Source organism: Salvia splendens, chromosome 4 (genome assembly GCF_004379255.2).
Source record: "Salvia splendens isolate huo1 chromosome 4, SspV2, whole genome shotgun sequence".
NCBI classification, from domain to species: domain Eukaryota; kingdom Viridiplantae; phylum Streptophyta; class Magnoliopsida; order Lamiales; family Lamiaceae; genus Salvia; species Salvia splendens.
This window is the reverse complement of record NC_056035.1, coordinates 16,756,768-16,776,798: the sequence shown is the minus strand read 5'-3', so window position 1 is coordinate 16,776,798 and position 20,031 is coordinate 16,756,768. Positions and strand designations below refer to the sequence as shown.

The 20,031-nt window shown below is 36.2% G+C and overlaps 3 protein-coding genes across 3 annotated transcripts; 1 reads left to right on the top strand and 2 right to left on the bottom strand.

The window, feature by feature from the left end:
* Window positions 1–1,889: 1,889 nt before the first annotated feature.
* Window positions 1,890–5,974, bottom strand: LOC121797720 (zeta-carotene desaturase, chloroplastic/chromoplastic-like). Its single transcript, XM_042196406.1, has 14 exons — window positions 5,648–5,974; window positions 5,367–5,491; window positions 5,168–5,302; window positions 4,921–4,993; window positions 4,718–4,791; window positions 4,362–4,466; window positions 3,817–4,061; window positions 3,637–3,724; window positions 3,485–3,527; window positions 3,244–3,400; window positions 3,017–3,145; window positions 2,865–2,937; window positions 2,423–2,587; window positions 1,890–2,225 (listed from the first exon to the last, which is right to left on the bottom strand). The coding sequence occupies exons 1-14, from the start codon at window positions 5,796–5,798 to the stop codon at window positions 2,091–2,093; spliced, it is 1,698 nt and encodes a 565-aa protein (XP_042052340.1). The 5' UTR covers window positions 5,799–5,974; the 3' UTR covers window positions 1,890–2,090.
* A 2,944-nt stretch (window positions 5,975–8,918) lies between these two features.
* LOC121798892 (late embryogenesis abundant protein 47-like) lies at window positions 8,919–9,971 on the top strand. Its single transcript, XM_042198139.1, has 3 exons — window positions 8,919–9,062; window positions 9,132–9,398; window positions 9,481–9,971. The coding sequence occupies exons 1-3, from the start codon at window positions 8,919–8,921 to the stop codon at window positions 9,670–9,672; spliced, it is 603 nt and encodes a 200-aa protein (XP_042054073.1). The 3' UTR covers window positions 9,673–9,971.
* An 81-nt stretch (window positions 9,972–10,052) lies between these two features.
* Window positions 10,053–19,505, bottom strand: LOC121798891 (serine/threonine-protein kinase EDR1-like). Its single transcript, XM_042198138.1, has 13 exons — window positions 19,068–19,505; window positions 16,898–17,320; window positions 15,189–15,292; window positions 13,125–14,227; window positions 12,817–12,857; window positions 12,320–12,388; window positions 11,723–11,823; window positions 11,508–11,586; window positions 11,328–11,426; window positions 11,090–11,158; window positions 10,915–10,964; window positions 10,507–10,683; window positions 10,053–10,432 (listed from the first exon to the last, which is right to left on the bottom strand). Exons 1-13 carry the CDS (start codon window positions 19,449–19,451, stop codon window positions 10,321–10,323), a joined length of 2,811 nt encoding a protein of 936 aa, XP_042054072.1. The 5' UTR covers window positions 19,452–19,505; the 3' UTR covers window positions 10,053–10,320.
* Between the last annotated feature and the right edge of the window lie 526 nt (window positions 19,506–20,031).

The following is a 20,031-nucleotide window of genomic DNA, read 5'->3' as shown; positions in this document are numbered from 1 at the left end:
ACATTCCATACGCATCTCTATCTCAGTACCGTCACAATACCATCTCATCCATTAACTATTCACAGCATCACTGCACTTTTTACCTCATCTCTTAACCATCTCATCCCTTAACTATTCATCCTTTTTTATTTTTATTTTTCAACAAATTCAATTAATATTTCACTGAAATATTAAATTAATACTAATAATTTCATAAATTTATTAAAATCCATGGAAATTACATCATCGGGAAATACGAAACATATATAATTGAAATCATAATATTACAATTTATTTTGAGCAATGAAATACATAGCAACGACTTGTGCAAACCCACGACGTTGGCTTCGGCGTTGTGAAGCATGTTCGGCCACGTAGATGGCGTTGAAATTGCGGCATTCCTTCCACACCCGCTGATGGTGATTCCGAAGCATGTTCAACGTGCGGGGATGATGTGAAAGTGTAGTGTTTGTGTGTGGAAAAAATAGTGGAGGAATTGGGTTATTTATAGATGAATGTGGGAAAAAAAGAAAATAAAAAAATAAAAAAAAATCTGCAAAAAACGGTAAATATATATATGTATATATATATTTTTAAATTTTCAGATTAAAAAAATGATTAAAAATCGCTGAAAATTGACCCCACTCGCAGAGCCAGCGAGTAGGCGTCACGACCCAACCGCTGCTCGCCAACATGCTCTCGGCGGAGGGATACGGGACGAGACGGAGTGGCCGCATCACTAGCTCGATGCAGTCTCGTCTCACCGAGATGAGACCGAGACAACATCGAGTTGCCACTGTTGATGCTCTAATAAATCAATCTAAATATGACCTAATTGATATTGATATCTAAAACTAATCTTCGTATCTATTAGAGTTTGGTAAATATGACCTAATTGATATTGATATCTAAAACTAATCTTCGTATGTATTAGAGTTTGGTATTTTTTAACGCTACCCTATATTTAACAACTTATATTCATGTGGACCTACTTCTACTTTTTCTCATTTCTTTTATAATTATGTAAACAAAATCAGTTGGGTTACACTCTATTGTTGAAAATAATTTTCGGAAACACAAAAGCCATGTTTGGTTGGCGGGAGAGTAAAGTTGACAGAGAAAATGATTCATAGGAAAATGAATCCCGGGAATATGATTCCCAATAACTTTATTTTCCTGTGTTTGAAAAATATCAAGATTTTAAATTTTATATTTGATTGAAACATCAAACTGAAAATATACTTATTATATTTTATTTATAAAGAACAACAATAATAATAATTTTAATAAACTATTAATTACAAATAATAATTATTATTATATTATTATCCATCACAATATATAATAATACAATTATAATTATAGTTACATGGAGTATTATAATAATAAATATTATATTATTATTATTATTATTGTTATTATTATTATACTTACAGATATTATAATTAAATAAATTTTATAATATAAAATTTTACTACGATTTTATTAATTAATTATTAATTTATAAAATAGTAATTAGTATTTATTACTATTATATAGTAATTTATATTATATAATTATATTTTAATTATTTAATAAATTATTAATTATTATTATGATAATAACAATTATATATAAATATTATAATAACATGGTTATAATTATGATAGTTTTAATTATAGTTATTTATTATATTGAAATTAAGTATGATTTATAATTTTAAATTATTTTTAAAATACTGTAATTAATAATAATAATAATAATAATAATAATAATATATTGCATTAAATATGTAAGAATCCTAAAATTGAGAAAAAGAATACCTAAGAAAAGTTAGGATTTAGAATCCTGGAAAGTTGTACTAACTTTCCTTGTTCTCAGGATTCTGATTACTTTCCCAGTTTGATTAAAAATCGAAACAAACACAGGAATTTAAAATTTAAGTAATCAAATTACTTTCCCAGACAGAATCCTGGCAACCATACATGGCTAAATTGGAAAGCGTTAAAAGTAATAAAGAAGAAGTATATATTGAGGTAGGAACCTTGGATTCTTCAACCCAATGCCATAAAAATAAATAAAAACCATTCAACTCTGGTCCATTAGCAAAATGGTGGTAATTATGGGGGAGTTCAGACAAGTGTTAACTCCTCCAATGTGACGGCAAGAGCATTCCGTAGAGCCACCAGCTCTTCTCCTGCGTCGCATATGTAGGCCGAAGCTTGTCTACCCGACAGTGTTGCTCCTTCCATGCTATCGATGTAATCCTGTTACACAATATCAGATCCATCAAAACTATGATTGTAAACAAGCCAAACAACTCGCATCTGGATTATGTGAAAACCTTAAGCTCAACACTAGCTAGCTCTTGAGCAGCCTCGTTAACTGAACTAGCTTGAAAATGCCAAATTTATCTAGCAGTAGCATGTATATATAACCGAATTGTAGAACGAATGAGGCTAACCTGTTTAGTGTAGGAGCCAGCCAGGAAGAAGTTCTTGATTGGTGTCTTCTGGTCTGGTCTAAATGGATCCTTACCTGGCCCTTCTCGATACAACGACTGTGCAATTTTTACAACGGACGACCAGGTAACCTCCAGACCTTGTGAAGATGGGAAGAGCTCCAAAACCTGATATCAACAAATCATTATCAGCAGGGGCAACATGATAACAAATATTGGTCATGGCTTGCCAAAAGCTTCATAAAGCATAAAAGACAATTGAGAGGTTAAAAGCCTAAAAATAAGTATAATCAGAGTTTGGAGATGTCACCTTAGTTGCCAGTGAAAAATCATAAACCAGTTGCTAAAAACATAGCACTTTTACCTCCCAATAGTCAATGGTTTCATCTACTAGACTAGTAGCATTTCTCAAAAGAGCCAAGCAGTGGAAAAGTAGGCAGCCTACCTGCTTTGACACTCTCCGTATGATTTCCTCATTCGGTAGACGCATGTAAGGGTCCCCAGGAGTTAGTACACATCTATTAACAGACAACATAGTGAGCCAATGCAGAAACCATACAGGAAAGAGACAACTCAAGGTAAGTAGCATTCTCTTACTGAAGCAAGGAGCCTTGGCCCTCGAGGTAATAATTCTCTGGTGACGAGAGGGCAAGGTCTGCAAAACATGAGAAATCTGCATCCGGAGTGTAAAGTAGGTTGTCCAGACCTGCAGCTTGCCACAATTGCCTGAACATCTTAGAGTTAATAGTTTGACAGAAAAACTGAAGATATTTGAAGAAAAGAAACTACGCTTGCCGTAGAAGCAGATGATAGATAACGCTCACCTTGAACGTTCCAAGTCCCTTAGCTCCGTTACCCAACCATTATATCGCAGTTGCACTGTAACAACGGGTACTCCCACCAATTTATAAATATTGTCAAAGAATTTCGAGTCCCTCCAGCTTTGGGGAAGTAACCTTTTAATTCCGGGGATATCACAAGCTGCAATCACAAAAGGTTCCGGAGTTTATCCAGCAAGAAGAAAAAAGAGAAAAGCGAAATAATGGCATGTTCATGCCCACTGACCTGCTACATATACATCAGCTTTTATGATTTGCTTTTGAGTAGCCTGAATTATGAAAGACAAGTTAATTAGAAATCAAGACGGGCGAGTACTATATACTCACACAAACAAGTTAGGACAGGGTGAAATAAATTGTCTGAATAGATGTGTGAACCTTGGACATGGCAAGCCCCTTTACATATACACTTCCATCAGCAGCTTTATCGTATAGGATTTCTCTGCATCCCCACCTCATATGGAACCTAAGATGGGAAACAATAAAAAGAAATTAATCTGTCAACCAACCCAAGAACTGTAGGTACATATATAACAACCAGGATGTATTTGTGGTCACCTGCCACCCTTTGCCAAGATATAGTCTTTGATAGGACCACTCAAATAAACATCTGGAGAACCTTTAAGCATGCGAAGTAGGGAGGCCTCGGTTTTAGTAGCAAAAAGTGAAAATATAGTGAGCATACAGCGTGCACTAATATTATCACAGTCGATGAATCCCAGGGCATAAGCAACAGGATCCCACATCTTCTGGATGCTCTTGCGAGTCCCCCCTTTAGACATGAACCAGTCCGAGAAGCTAATCTGTTGTAGTATATTACAAAGCAATTACTAGAAGCCAATATACCAATGAAAGGATAAATTAAATGCAACTACATAAACTAATAAAACAAAGTATACATAACCATTTCGGATTCTGCTTTGCTGACCCGGAGTGAAATAGGTTTATATCACAAAATGAATAATTATTCTACTTTATCCCTCTGTTGTTCACATTTTATTACCTCTAGAAACCTTAAACTTGTGCACCTACTCTTGATATGCAACTTTCTCACAAACTTCACAGATTAAATAGAAAAGAGGCTAAGGAGAGAGAACACGAACATTATCTAGATCCCGTATGTCCCGCATAGCTCCATCTGGATCAACAAGAGCCCTTACAACTGGACTAAGGGCGAGTGCCAGTGCGTTTCTTGCTTTATCATAAGGCTGCACATAACAGGGAAATCACATTATTCTTTAACTGCAAAGACAACAACATACAGAAACCATAGCTTTTTCCTTGAACTGCCTACTGTCAGTATAAATGTAGCTAAAATCTGAAAGCTCTTTTCACCAAGACACGTAATCATGATCAGAGCTAAAAACAACCTAGATGAGATACTAATATGCCACACAATGCTAAACTATAATATTGTTCCTTCAGTGAAACAGACAAACATGCAGCACGCATTGGGTACCTCAAGCTGATTGGTCGTCAAGAATGCGCTTATTCCATGAAGTGGCGCACCAATTGGTAAGCGGAAATCAAGTTCTGCAATTGGAGATGCAATGAAATCAAACATGCGATGTTTTATATGATTGCACAACCCCCTCCAATTGCAAGTTTGTTTTTGCTCAAAATATGAACTGACTGCTTATTTATTAATTGTATTCATCATACCGCCAATTTCACCGCCTTTGTTGACAAAAGTGTGAGTATGATCCTTCACAAGCAGATTTTTCTCACCTCCAACCTGTGAAAATGTTGGTAACAAATAATCAGACCATCACATAAAACATGATTGTCTACTCCCTAACCTATTTGTGATTTCAGGAGGTTCACTTCAGATACAGTTATGCAACCTATATCAAGAAAATCAAGCAGACATCCATGTTTTTTCCAACAAGGATGAGAATGCTGGTTTTACCTTTTTCAATAAACGAAACAGATTGTTGTAGCATCCAAAGAAAACGTGCAGTCCCATTTCAATATGATTGCCCTTTTTGTCTACATAAGAACCAACTTTTCCACCAATGAAAGACCTCGAGTCATATATATCGACCTGCATTTGTATCCACAGCTCATAAAATCATACATACAACTATATCGACCTGCATTTAATTTACCTCATGGCCTTGGTCCAAAAGCTCCACTGCAGTCGACATGCCAGCAAGCCCAGCTCCGATAATCGCCACTTTTAGCTTCGGGCCGCGGTAATGCTCAGGTTCTGGTGGAAATAAACCTTTTGGAGCTACAAGACAAAGAATCCAATTGAGACGAACATCATAAAAAAAACTACGACAAAACAAAGAATCAAGCAAGTCCAACACAACAAAAATCAAACTTGATAAAACCTCCAAAATTCGAAACCAATTCTGAAAGCGATCAGCAGCTCAATTTCACCTACCATTAGTTCTCATGTCGGAGACATTGGAGTCCAAATCAGAGCGGATTGTGACCCTGCGGACTCTATTGAGCTGTTTAGCAGATGAACCGATACGGAAACACGACCGGTTCCCATTTGCCGGAGGGCAAAGAGAAGCGGAAGAAGCAGCCATGCACCACACCAACTCCTTCTTCTGCTGCTGCAGCGGATTGATATAGAATAGGAGGAAGAGTGAGGAATGGTTATTTGTAGGTGGAATCGGAAGAGAAGAAGATGCTGATGGTGAAATTTGTGTGGAGTCGAGGCCGAATTTAGAGCTTCTGTTATTTGCTGGTGCGTTGTGTATGAGTATCTGTGTATGTATTTTTAATTTTGGCTGTTTTCGACACCGCCGTGACTTTTTCCATGTATTGGCCGTTTATTTGTAAGTCAATTTAACGGTCAACTGCAATGAAATGATACTAATCGTTAATGTTTTTTTATTGAAACTTTAAAGCTCACCCTCTCTCCTAGACCAATTTATGATCCTTCCCAAGGCTTATATTGATGATATACTACAAATCACCTTGTAATTATATCTGCAATTTTCTTGTAAATATGGAGTACAGTATAATTTTGTTTGAAAAATAATTACACATTCTTATTGAATTTATGATTATTTTTTATATATAATTTTTAATATCTCAACATTTTATAGCACTAATTAAAATTTCCTTCACTCACGATTTCTCGAATGCATTTCTGTTCTTAAAAAGTTGGTATCACAAGAATTCACGAAACTAAATAATCCAACTATAGTTCTTGGTTTTAAATTTTTCAAAATTTTTGAAATTATAAGTATATTTTCAAATTTCACATTTCATAAGAATATCAAATTTCAATACTGAATATTCACAAAATAATCAATTTTCTCAAAATCAAAATCCAACATTTTAAAGAAATTCTCACATTTGAAAAAATCATTTGAATTTTAAATGGGTCGTGCATCGCTCGAAGATTGACACTGTATATATGTAATACTATCTCCGTCCATGATAAATAGTCTTAGTGGTTGACAACACGGATTTGAATGTAAAATTTGTAACGTAAAAGAGAGATGGAGTTAAAAGAATAATTAAAATATTATTAGTGGAAAATAAGTTAGAGAAAAAAAATAAGACTAATTTTCATAAAAGAATATAGTGTAAGTAGTATTAATTGGTTCTTTATTAATACTATAATACTGTATGAAAAATGAGTTTCATTTTTTGAGAATGCTCATGTTTCCCCACAAGGGTGTTAGAGCATCTCCAACCGTGCTCTTAGCTAAGAGCACGATTGTGGGCCCGGTCCCATATTTATTCATGTTTTATTCTGTATTCTTAGCTAAAACATGCTTTTTCACTGTTTTATTATTCAATTTAAATACTCAAATTACTAAAAACATTTTCATAATATTAAAATATATTAAAAATCCGAAATAATATTACAAATTTCTTAAAAATAAAAAGGTAAATAATTAAAATCATAAAATTTTAAAACTGCATAATAAAATCCAAAAATTATAAAAAAACACTACTTGTGGCCGAATTTCGCCCAAAGGTGTTCGACTAGATAATGTTGATAGTATGCTTGTTCTTTTTGTTGTGCTTCCAAAATCAATCGGTCTACATCGTTCGGATCCATTTGGTGAATTGTATGAAGAAATATGAGTGAAAGATAGCCTGATGTAAAAAATGGGAGATGAATAAAGATGATTTGGATGAATTGGGGATAAAATAAAAGATAAAAATTCATTAAAATTTGAAAAAACGGTCATAAAACTGCTCTATTTTTTGGAAGTGGAATTTTTTCTGGAGGATTTTTTAAGAAAAAAACATTTTAATGGATTAAAATGTCACCGGCCACGCATAGCGGTGATTTCACTCATAGTACTACACTAAACACTGTAATTGAGTCTCTTTCTATATGTGAGAGCAATGTTAACCCAAAATTTTAAACTAAATATAATTATTTCAAGTTTTTCAACCATTTATATAATTAGAAGGAGAAATAGAAAGACGACATTTGCTACAAAAAATAAATTTCTAGTACTAGTATTCTATGTCCAGGGTTTGGTGTAAACATTACTAGTATAAGTTATAGGCTTCCCATACTAAGTTTAATTTATTTACTTAGAAACTAAGTATAGGCTGTAATTAAACTCAATCAGCTAAATTTGTCATCTGTAATCGAATTAGGATTCGCATAATTCCGCACCAAGGTTTAAATTACAGTTTATGATTAATACTCCCTCCGTCCCACTTTAGGAGTCTCATTTGAGTCGGACACATGTTTTAAGAAAGTGTTTGAGTGTGTAATAAACAAATGTTGTAGTGGATGTTGGGACTCACTTTTAATTGACTGTGTAATAAATATATGTTGTGCTGGGTGTTGGGACCTGCTTTTAACATTTTTTTACTAACTTTGTAGGCATTTTTTATTATTTTATCTCAACCGGGACTCCTAAAGTGGGACGCCTGAAATTGATCAACCTGAGACTCCTAAAGCGGGACGGATGGAGTACTTAATAAACATAATAAAATTCACATAAATTATTTGTCAAAAATTAAATCTCCTTTTCTCACTTTTCCACACAATTTGCTGCAAGGATATAGACCCATATAATATGATTCACGTGTCTGCACGGAATCACAAACAAGCTTAACAATGTTCGCTACATGAATCTTCCAATTCTAGAGAAATATAATTAGTTCTTATTAATTATAATATCCACCATTAGACAATACTACTATTGTTTGTTTGGGAATGTCCACTATCCTCCAATCCACCACATGCACCAGCAATGCAAAATTGTTGCACTTTCCGAAAGTAATGCGCCAATATAATCAGATAGTTAAAAAAATAGTTCTTCCCACCTGAAAAAAAAATGTTTTTAATTACAAAATGTCTTGATTTTTCAATAACTAGCCCGTTAATCTAAGATGATCCATTACGAAAAAAGTGTTTACTATCGAGTGATTTCTTTCCAATTTCTATATTGAAAATTCAATGATAATTTACATGTACTATACATATATTCCTCCCAAGATTATTTATTTCCATTGAATTTTAGGGCCATACACTCTCTCCTTCATTTCCCACCAAAAAATAAAAATAAAATGACTATAGATAGAACATATGCATAGTTGGCAATTTTCCTACCTCAAAAGACACCCTATATAACCAACTTGTCATGCAGCCATGCAAATTGTATATATATGTTGGTGTCCAAAGAATCACATTCCAAAATCGAGGAAGAAAAAGTGAAAAGATGAACCAAGAACAACCAAGCAAGCATGTTCAAGACACAATTAAGGAATTGAATGCTCAAGAAGCGGCCACCCATCCTCAAACCTCCTCTCCTAATGCTCATAGCAAGGCCGTCGCTAGCCAGAAAGAACCCGTTGGCGTTCAGGTATTATTTTATTTTATTTTATTTTATTTTTTTGTAAAGAAAGCAGGCTAAATTCTTTTGTTATTCAAGGGGATCGAATCAAGCCCACTAGGGTCACGGACAGAGCAGCGAGGGGAAATCACCATCGGCGAAGCACTCGAGGCAACTGCTCTCACAGCCGGCCACCGCCCTGTTGACTACAGCGACGCTGCTGCCATACAGGCCGCTGAGGTCAGGGCCACCGGCCGTACCAATATAGTACCCGGCGGTGTCGCTGCGGCTGCTCAATCCGCAGCTACTCGTAACGCTCGGTTGCGTAGTGACGAGGAAAAGACCAAGCTCGGAGAGATTCTTTTGGTCCCTCCTCTTTCACTCTCATCAAATCAAATCATACTCATACATTCAAATATAATGACATATACTAATGCATTGCATGCAGGGTGCGAGTTCAAAGCTTCCGTCGGACAAGGCAGTGACACGCAGAGACGCAGAGGGAGTGATCGGCGCTGAGCTGAGGAACGATCCTAACCTCTGCACCCGCCCGGGTGGCGTAGCGGCCTCCATCGCCGCTGCAGCCAGGCTTAACCAAAGCAATGCTTCTAATAATAATCAAAACAAAACCAACAAGTAACACAAAACTTCTAATTTAGCCATCATTTACAAACTGCAGGTGGCCTAAATATGTGACAAAGATCATAGTTGGTTTTCTTTCAAGGGATTGTGTATATATTTATTGCTAGTATTATTTTTAGTTTCGCTTTATTTGATATATGTAGTGTATATACACGCCATCCTTGGCTTGTTCTTCTTCCTTTGTTCATCACTTGTGTTTTCAAGTTTGTATAATTCAACATTTTTCTATGCATTGACTAATTGTCATTGAGCTTAATATGTACAGTTGAATAAGAAAATGTGTGTGTCTTCTGCTTAGTAGTACTACTGTTTATGAGCTTTTCAAATAAACACATGTTGACAAACCAGTATCACAAGAAATAGAAGATGAATGATAGGTAGCCGGAAACAAGAGATGGTTGCCTTGCCACCACAAATATATACTACATTATTACAAGGCCTTTGGGCAAGACCAGACTTATATAATATATCTGACGACTATACTATACAATAATGCCACAGTCCAAATACAGATTATTTTCCACTTGGGAATCTTACTTTTTCTTTCTTTCAACCATTTTCAAAGATATATATTTACAGATCAAAATCACATTCACTAGGACACATCATTTTGCTATACTCACTTGCGCAAATGAAAAAAAAAGTCTTAAGGTGTAGAATTTACTTGTGGTTGCTCTACATGTGAAGAAACAACAAGCCGCTGCAAAGGCTTTAGCGCCACACAGAGCTGGGCAAAAGAGGGTCGCAAATTCGGATCCCTGGCATGGCAACAAGCCAAGTGGAAATAAGTACGTAAAGAGATAAACATAATGAAATATTCACAAATACGTACGTTTGCCAACATTCCCATATTATCCTTCCAACAAGGGGATCAACATCTTTTGGTATATCAAGACGACGGTTTTGGAAACCTACTGCACCTACAACTTGCATAGGATTCATTCCGCTCCAAGGCAATTTGAGTGTTGCCAGTTCCCATAGAATAATACCGAAGCTATATACATCACACCTGTCAGACACTCGCAGCAGGTCAAAAGAATGGCTTGAACTATTTTTAGTACTTCAAAGATGTGATAACAAGTTAAATTTGTCTATTACTGCATTGTTAGTCGATCATTTGGCCACCAACTATACACGAGATTAAGATTAGCTATTTAATCGCTATGTGGTCACCAAAGCAGCATAGAACATCACATATTGGATATGACTGCAAATGTAGAAAGATAATAAGAATACTTACTTTTCATTTGAAGGCTCATTTCGAAGAACTTCTGGAGCCATCCACTCGGGCTTCACCCCAAAAGTCAATAAATACAACAGAAAAATGTCAGGTAAAGAACAACATATACTCCACTTATCATATACTACTAACATTGATTGCAGAAAAAGGTATCATTAGCTAGGAAGAAGCTCACCGTTCCTGCAGTAGACTTAGATGACAGAAATGTATTGTGCTTCAAGCGTGACAATCCGAAATCACCCACCTGCATCACATTTCGTATACAACTAAAACACCCAGCCACCAAAAATAAAGACCTGCCCATGGGCTTTGATTTATAAGAGATTACTAGACTTTGAAAAAATGATAAATTCAAGGGCTTGAACTGAATTTATACAATTTGAGATGAGTATGTAATCCACAAGATGGTATACCTTGACATTCCAGTTATTGTCCACTAAGAGATTAGGAGATTTTAAATCACGGTGGACGATTGTCGGTATACTTGTGTGTAAGCAGTTCATGCCTTTAGCCTACAATATGACCTCCAAATATTTGTATTGACAAAAATAGGAAAATAATGTGAAAAACATATCCAAGTTCGATATCTGTACCACATCCAGAGCCATTTTAATCCGCCTCTTTTCATCAATTTGACAATGAGGGCGATGAATGATCCGGTACAAGCTTCCACTGGAAAACAAAAAATGATATAGGAGGACTGAGGTCCACTGATATGATTACAAGAAAACCTGATCCTTAATGGTTAAATGCTAAAGCATAACATGATATACAGGAATAAGGAACAACTACAGTTGAAGCAACATACCGAGGCAGAAACTCAGTAATGATGGAAAGGTTTGGTGGGCGAGTCACTGCCCCCATAAAAAGAACTACGTTTGGATGGCGTAACCTACGCATTATCCGTACCTGAAATACAAAAAGCACATTTTGTGAAATAATATAATAGCACACAATAGTTATTACATACAGCTTTAAGAAGAAACTCAGAGGGTAGCAGCAAACAGAAAGGTGACTTGGTAACATCAGAAAGGTGACTTGGTAACATAACCAATTGTTAACTCTATGGAAGTTTACAATGTCTATTCATGTCAAACCATTGAGGAACAAGAAATGCACAGGAAAAACATATTGCCATTCATGATGTTGAATATGCTGTAAACTGAATACAATCCAGTAATTGGTTACACCAGCATAGGTAATGATTTTGACAACTTCTGTATTTTCTTCAAGGAGTTTTTGTGTTGGGTGGAAGGCAGTGTACAAGAAATTTTAGTCAGTCTTCAGTAGAAGATATGCTCAAAATCCTTTGGGGGTATCGTTGCACTAATCTAACAGACCAGTCTCTCTCAACTGTATCAAACATTTCAAGTTTACAGGAAAATCAAGGAAAGCAGGTCCTTACTTCTCTCTTGAACTCGTCCAAGGCGGCACCTGAGAAATCTTGGTCAAGAAACTTCTTCACAGCAACTTCCTGTTGACAAAACAATCCAGATTCAGGGTTCAATATGTTCAAAAATGACTTCACTGTATATCTACCAACCAGAAAGCTATTAGAAAAAGTAAGGGGTAGATGCATAAATTCCGCCCCTGCTATACCAACACTACAGAGAGACCTATCAAATTATATGCCAATGTGAGGTTTTACAAAACAGAGGAACATACTTGTATAAGTTGTATCCAAAAATCAATTATCTCAACAAGGGGGAATGTATTCACAATGCTTAAACAGGTCTTAACAATTACTACAATCAAGCAAGGGTTATTATCAAGCTATTAAGTAACAAATTTTCTGTGCCCCAGAGCAAACCTGCCTGGTCTTGTCTTATTAGACCTAAATGGGAATATGTCAATATATGTTTCTGATAGTTGAAAAAGTTCAAAATGATATCGACAACTTACAGTGCCATTCCAATCAGCATGGTAGACCTCTCCATAGGAACCTGAATAAGGTAGTACACAGTGACTAGACATAAATTATACATATGAGGAAAATTATGAAGGATGCCTACAAAACTTAGTAGATGATACAGAAACAAAGAAGAGAGAAGACAGAAGGAGCCAGTACCCCAAGCATTATGATGATGATTACAGTTTTAGGAAGTGCAACCACAGCCCAGATCACGAGCACAAAGAAAGATTTCATAGATACTTAAAACTTAAGGCATGTAATGTTGCAGCAGATAAAAAGTGGTAGACAACTACATTACCTAGTCCAATCCTTTCACCTAGGACAAGGTCTTCCCAGACGATTTCACAATCAACAACATCATCAATCTCTGTATCAGCATGGTTAGTACCAAGATTGAGCGAATTGCTAGAACCTTCATTTCCCTTCATTTTCATATTTGCCATGCTTAACCTGTCTGGCAAAATTTTCTTTTCCCCATGCAACCTAGTTATGACATTCTCGCTATCTCCTACTTTAGCCTCTTCATTCTTAACGATGTCCCTATCCTCCCTGAGATATGTTTCACTATTATTCAAACTAGAATCTTTCCCTGGAGGCAATTGACCATGTCCACTTTCACCAGATGCTGACATAAAGTTGTTATTATGTGTATCATCACGTCTATCTGCAGAATTAATTAAGGATTTTTCAGGAAACTTAGAGGTTTTGGCTGGTGGTTTTGAACTTGTGGAAAGGACTGATGGTGGATTTCCTTTCTTAGTTCCTGCATTGTTCTTCCCGGATGATCCTTCTAGAAAGCCAGGTTCGTTTTCTTTAGGAACGTCATTCCACGCATGCCGATTTTTCCACATCAAGGGTGAAGGAGGGCGGCCACTGATAAGATTATTCTTTGAAAATTGCATTTTTCCAGCTTCATTTGAAATATCATTCTGTACAACTGTTTTTCCAGATCCTTTTATTAGGAAGGGATTCAGATCAGCAAAAAGATTTTTTGGGTCATCAGCAGTTTTTGGGCTGTATGGAACCACATTTACATTTATCCTGGCACCATCACTAACTAAGTTTGGTCCACGGTCCCCTTTATACAATGAACTTCCAATTCCCTGAGACACACCATGGCCCGACTGATTAGCAGAAGGCACATTGTCATTAAGTCCAGAAGTCCCTACTCCATCATTAGCACTAGCATCTGTAAGAAGTGCTTCTGGCTTCCAGGATGTAGCACCCAAAGGCAATTTATATCCACCCAAATAACCAGGCTGAGTTGATGAAACTCTAGGGTCTGCACTGGGAAGCCTGCTTGACTGTGTACTGTACGGCTTCAAAGGAGTATCCCTTCCACTAAGAGCATCGGCAGGGATTAGTGTCCCAGGAGCTCCCATGAGATCAACCAAGCACTCACTGCACCAGAAAAATGATTTACTTCAAGTAATACGTAACAGGAAAATATGTAATGATTGACCGATAAAGTATGCAAGCCACATTAGCATGCCTAGGAGTATAGTGAGTGGATGATATGGTAAAAGCTATTACATGTGAGATTCAAGAAGAATATTCAACCATACACATGGTTCTTTAACTGACAATAGATTTATTCCAAGAAACAAGAATTTAACCCCTCAACATCGTTAACACTTACAGATGTTAAACTGCCTGTGACTCGATGAGCTGACCCAAATAACATGAGAATTCTAGGGTTAGGTGCGCAATTGTCTCAGCCTATTTAATGTGAACAGAATATCGGCCCTTTTGAACAGGAGCTTATTAATACCTTCCCTAAACCAAAGATTAGCCCATTTGACTTGTTTGAGTCGTCCAATAGTGGCCCATTTAACTACAAGCCTATAGGGTTTATGTTCACAAATTTATAACCCATTTTAACTGAAGTGATTACTCAGAGCCTGTAAGGTCCAAAGTGCTATGGCTGGCTTGCTCTAGATTAAAAGAAAGAGAATGTGCACACCACAATTTTCAAGATTTCCTGAGTTGAGAAATACAAGAGGCTTTCCCTTTACACAATATAGTTTTCAATTAGCTATAGTATCACAAGATTTACAACAAATGTTTCTCTTTTTCATAATAAACCGGTCTTCAACATTATAAGAGACGACAGGTTCATCTCATCGAATCAGGATTTAAACAAAAGAATCATTATCTAAAATAAATACTCCCTCCGTCCCAAGCTACTTGCTCCATTTCCTTTTTTGGCAAAAACTTTATCCTTTCTCTTCCTTTATTCTTTCTTTCTCTTTCTTACTTTGTTCTCTCTTCATTTAAGCTTTAAACATCAATTTAAACTTCGTGCCCAAAATAAATGCATCCACTAGCTTGGGGTGGAGGGAGTATATATTTGATATGTTACCTATCATCATGTAGCTTTATGATGTTAACAGCATCATCCTCAACACCAGTGTAATGACTACCCTTCACTAATCTGCAAGGTATTCCAACACTATCAGCTAACGCCTGCATCCAAAAAAATAAATAAATAATGGAACAGCTCAGATGCAACAAAAATTTTATATCATTATAGCATAATAAAGGGTCTTGAGCACTTCCTTTTTGCCCTTATGAACAGTATAAAGCTTTCGAGTTGAACCTATGCAAGCCTTTCAACAAGAACAAAGAATCCATTATTTGAGTGGAAAAAGAAACCTATTATGTCATAGCTAAATCCTTGACAAAAACTTCACTGTCATACTCTGGAAGAAAGGAAAATCCATTCGCTAATTGCCAACCTTTCAATCCAAGTTGTTATATAACTGGGAGATTATATGCATTGACAAAGATTGTTCACATCTTATTACACAAGGAAATCTAGAACAACCAGACTTCATGGTACTTGCTAGCATCTTAGATCACATTTTAGCTAAACGTGGGAAAGACTTTCCAAAGAAAGTATCTGCGAGTTCAAATTAAGGTTATATGCTCTAGTTTGTAGGTAATTAATGTTTATAGCCTACCTTTGGCTGCATTATGAAGGCTTCTCATGCCCTCATCTAGAGAATGTTCAGAAAATGTTGAATACGTCTTTAACATCCAACTTCAGAAAATTGTGAACCAGTCTAATATAAAAACTGCCTCAAGTACGATCTCACAATTCCACACATTACAACTATCTTGATGAGAGCTTGGTGAAGACAAACTAAAACTAATTCAAAGAAAAATAAAAGTGGATCTACTAAATTTCTTAGAAAATGTACTACTGAGTAAAGGTTATTTTTGGATAAAGCTGTATTTACTTATCAAAGAAAACAATGTGGCATTGAGTCTCAGCCTCTATTTTTTTTCCTGACGAAATTATTTGTTTGAGTATGTAAATAAATTGCAAATATGATCCAAGTAATAAAGGCCCAAGTTTTTTTTGGGTCCCAACTCCAATAGGATCACCATGCTTTGTTAGCCCATACTGCTCCAGAAAAAAATCCTATTGTTAAAAAGAGAAATGCCTCAAGGAAGCCAGTATATGACCTTGTTTTTGAACCTTTGGCCTTGCATTTACTTCATCCCCAACTCCAGCACATGCCTCTATAAGTCACTCGTAATTTCACCAGCATTTTCTGTTCCTAGATCCCGCAGACCCCAAGCAAGTATCCTGTCACCAAACTACTTTGGTGCATCATTTTCACCTCAAATCCAAAATCATTTTCACCTTATTTTTTTTAAGAGCAGGCAAAACATTATAGAAATCCAGAAAAATGTGTTGGGTCAACAGCTAATAGCTTCTAGATGGTGTGTTGTTTTAGTGTTTTACACAAATCCTAAGGTTTCACACTCCTGACTTTCTAAAGCAATACTTTCTCCTCCTATTTAACATTATAGTTGAATTCAAAACATTGAATCAGAGTTCAAGTTCACCTAAAAAGAAGGAAGGGAAACCTTTTCCTTTTTTAAGCCTAAAAAGAGCGCCTAAAAGACTTTTTCTAAAACAATCAGCAATACTTCATCTACCTATGCAATGGATATGCACCACATGTCACTTATGACTTATGTACCGCCACAGGAGGTATACCTGCCATTGGTATAACAGAGAATAAAAGAGTAAAATAATACTTAAGAACTTCATCTTGCCTTGAAAAGCAATGCTCGGTGACGTGAAAGGCCAATTCTTAAGGATCCAATAGGCAGCACACTGGTGTGGAGAGATGTTCTCAACTTCATACTTCTTTCAATCCATTTAGCCAAAATGACATTCGCATCACGTACAGGACCACCTAAATGTTCTGTAACAAGTTCAGCCAGTCTCAGTATGAGCAGATTGATCTCAGATGTAGGGCAGTCTAATTCAATGCAGTGTGCTATCTGCATCAGCTCCTCCAAAGCTGGGTCTATTTTTCTGTTTACAATGACAACCTCATAATCAGAGGCCCCAGTATCGCTTTCAAGATCTGTAAGAGAAGGCATGTTCCCTCGAGATGCTGGATCAGAAGATAGATTATATACATCATAGAACCCATCCACCACTCTCTCCTCAAAGTCGAGGACACCAAAATTCTGACAGGAGATGAAACAAACACAAGTTGACATCACAAAAATGAAGTTCAGTTTTTTTCCAATTTAGAATAATTTTAGCAGTAAAAGAAATTATATATAAAATTCAAGAGCCAAACAATACAATGAACTATAAAAAAAGGCAATTGAAAGCATATAGGATCTGGACAGAGGCCTTGTATTAAAGCCAATGATGTGCTCCAAATTGAGGCCGAAAAACTTATTCAAAGCATAAATTGTCGCTTAGCACAACTACGATTGCACATATTGTTCAAAGAATGGTATATTGCTTGCATTTTAACATATAGCTCTACATAGCAACCAATTTCAGTTTGCCACTTATACCTCTTATTGTACTAGATATCAGTGGTCTTGTACACAGAGGGAATGTTCGGTTTGCAAGATTGTATCTCTGGATTAAATATGTAGGGTGTTTCGTTCATGAGATTGAAACCCACAACTCAATCCAAGATGGATAATCATGTAATAATTAGTCATAGCCAACCCCCTCCAACTAAAATTATCTCACAAATTAATCCTAGATTATATCTTGGTACTATTTCATCTACGAAACCGAACACCACCAGAGGCCACTATTTATTACCAGGGCCATGTTCTTGAGGTCAAAACCTATGACAGGGGTGGAATATTTTAACTTCCCAAACCTGGTCTTTTCAATTCAAACACTTATAAGAAAATGTGTTTGTTTTATTTGTTCTATCAACACTTTATTTTAATCATACATTACCATTACAGAGAAAATTACCATCTAACCTTTTATCTGTTGATGTTAATTAATAACTACAGTGTAAAAATATGTCTCAAGCTCAATATATTACAGTAATCATGCTAACATAAAAAATGTTCACCACTTGTCAATATTTACTTACTAAAAACAAAACTAACAGAATGCAAAGGAAACCACCAACAGTGAAGCAATATAATAGGAAAATACATCATATATCATGATCATCCCTAAATCAGCCATTCGACCTAAATTGTATATCGTCCAAAATGACACTAGTATATTATGTTATTTGGTCTCTTGTGATGTTCTAAAAGCACTGATATGTTCATCACAAACCTCAATGACCTCATATAGAACTATACCAACCATGCAAAATCTCATCAATGATCCCAAGATTCATTTGTGTTGATGTTGCACACTTGCATAGTTGCATTTTGGTGATGTTGCATATCTGCTTATACATATATTGTTGAACATCTTATTATGGCATGCAAGACCAGATTTTCTTCTCTATTCATCAAGAAATGGAAAGAAAACAAAGATAGCAAACCCAAGTTTTTGACATATCAAAACACCATAAGCTACAGCCCGTGTTGCCATGATCCGGTAACTAAAAAGTATACCGAAATCAATTGGCATAGTAAATCTTCAATCCACATACATCAGTTGGGTTAGAGACAATTAAGAGTCGCCTGAAAGCTTAGTATATCAACACAGCAGTTACCCTTCTTCCTACCCCCACTTCATCAGAACAAAAGAACAAACCAGAAAAAAACACCTTTAAAAGTATACTCAGATGAAAAATCAAAAACAAAAAATCATCCACAAGGATTGTATTTTTAAGAGCAACGAAGTATAAATTCAAAAACTGGTCTTTAGTAAATTAAATTAACAGGTTGATTGAACCTTTCAAGTCTCGAAATGATCGCCATCCGGATTATGAAATTGGACACATATTTTCAAGGGCGCAATTAGGGTCAACAACAAGTAAAGCGAACTAACCCAGTAGCGGCGGGACAACAAATCCGCAGCAGCCTCGCCGCTATCCGTGGTGCGGATCGGGGCCTTTTCTGGGTCAATTAGGGCCGAGTCCTGGCCAGATGACGACACGCTCAGAGCTAGCGCCAATTGGACCTGGTACTCCTCCTCGGAGGCATAATAATCCTGCTGTGTGTGGTGCTGCAGGCTATTACTACCCTCGCTGGCAGCATCACCACTACTGGGAGCAGCTGAGACGGCGGGGGTGCTGGTGGATGAAGCGGCGACGGGAGAAGAGGAGGCAGTGCGATTATCGGGGATGGGCAGCGACTGAGGTGGTGGCGGTTGTTGAGGGGTCTCGTTGGAGCGATTCGGGTGGTGATGAAGCTTCTTGAAAATGTGTTTCATCTCTCTCTCTCTCTAAGCTGCTTGCGAATTGTTTAGAAAATGTGAAGCGATTACTGTAAATGAATGGTAGTATTTGTCAAAAGAAGAAGAAGAAATAAATTAGGCGCTCAATATTAAATTGGAAATGTTCAATTGGGCTGGACCGGCCCGAGTAGGTTAAGACCCAACTTGGCACATGCTTGGGCCGAACTTTTATTAACATTTTTGCATCCAGCCCAGCCTTAGTCTTGTTTTTATGACATGTATTTATGTAACATTTTGACTTTGTAGTTCACTAAAATTTTCTTTTTCTTGCGTGTTAATTTTATAATAATCTTGACTCACACTAAACATAATAGTAATTCGTTTGTCCATGATTAGAATTCACATTTTTATCTATTGCAAATGTTAAGAAATATAAGTAAAAAAGATTGAAGAATATGAATCTCATTTTTATATTATTAGTTTTATAATAAAATACGTTACCGTTGTTGAATTGTATGGTTCAGTTACTATTTGTGAAATTAAAAAAAGGTGAAAAGAGACGCTTATTATGGATAAATTGAAATATAAAATATGAAGTAACTCTTATTGTTAGACG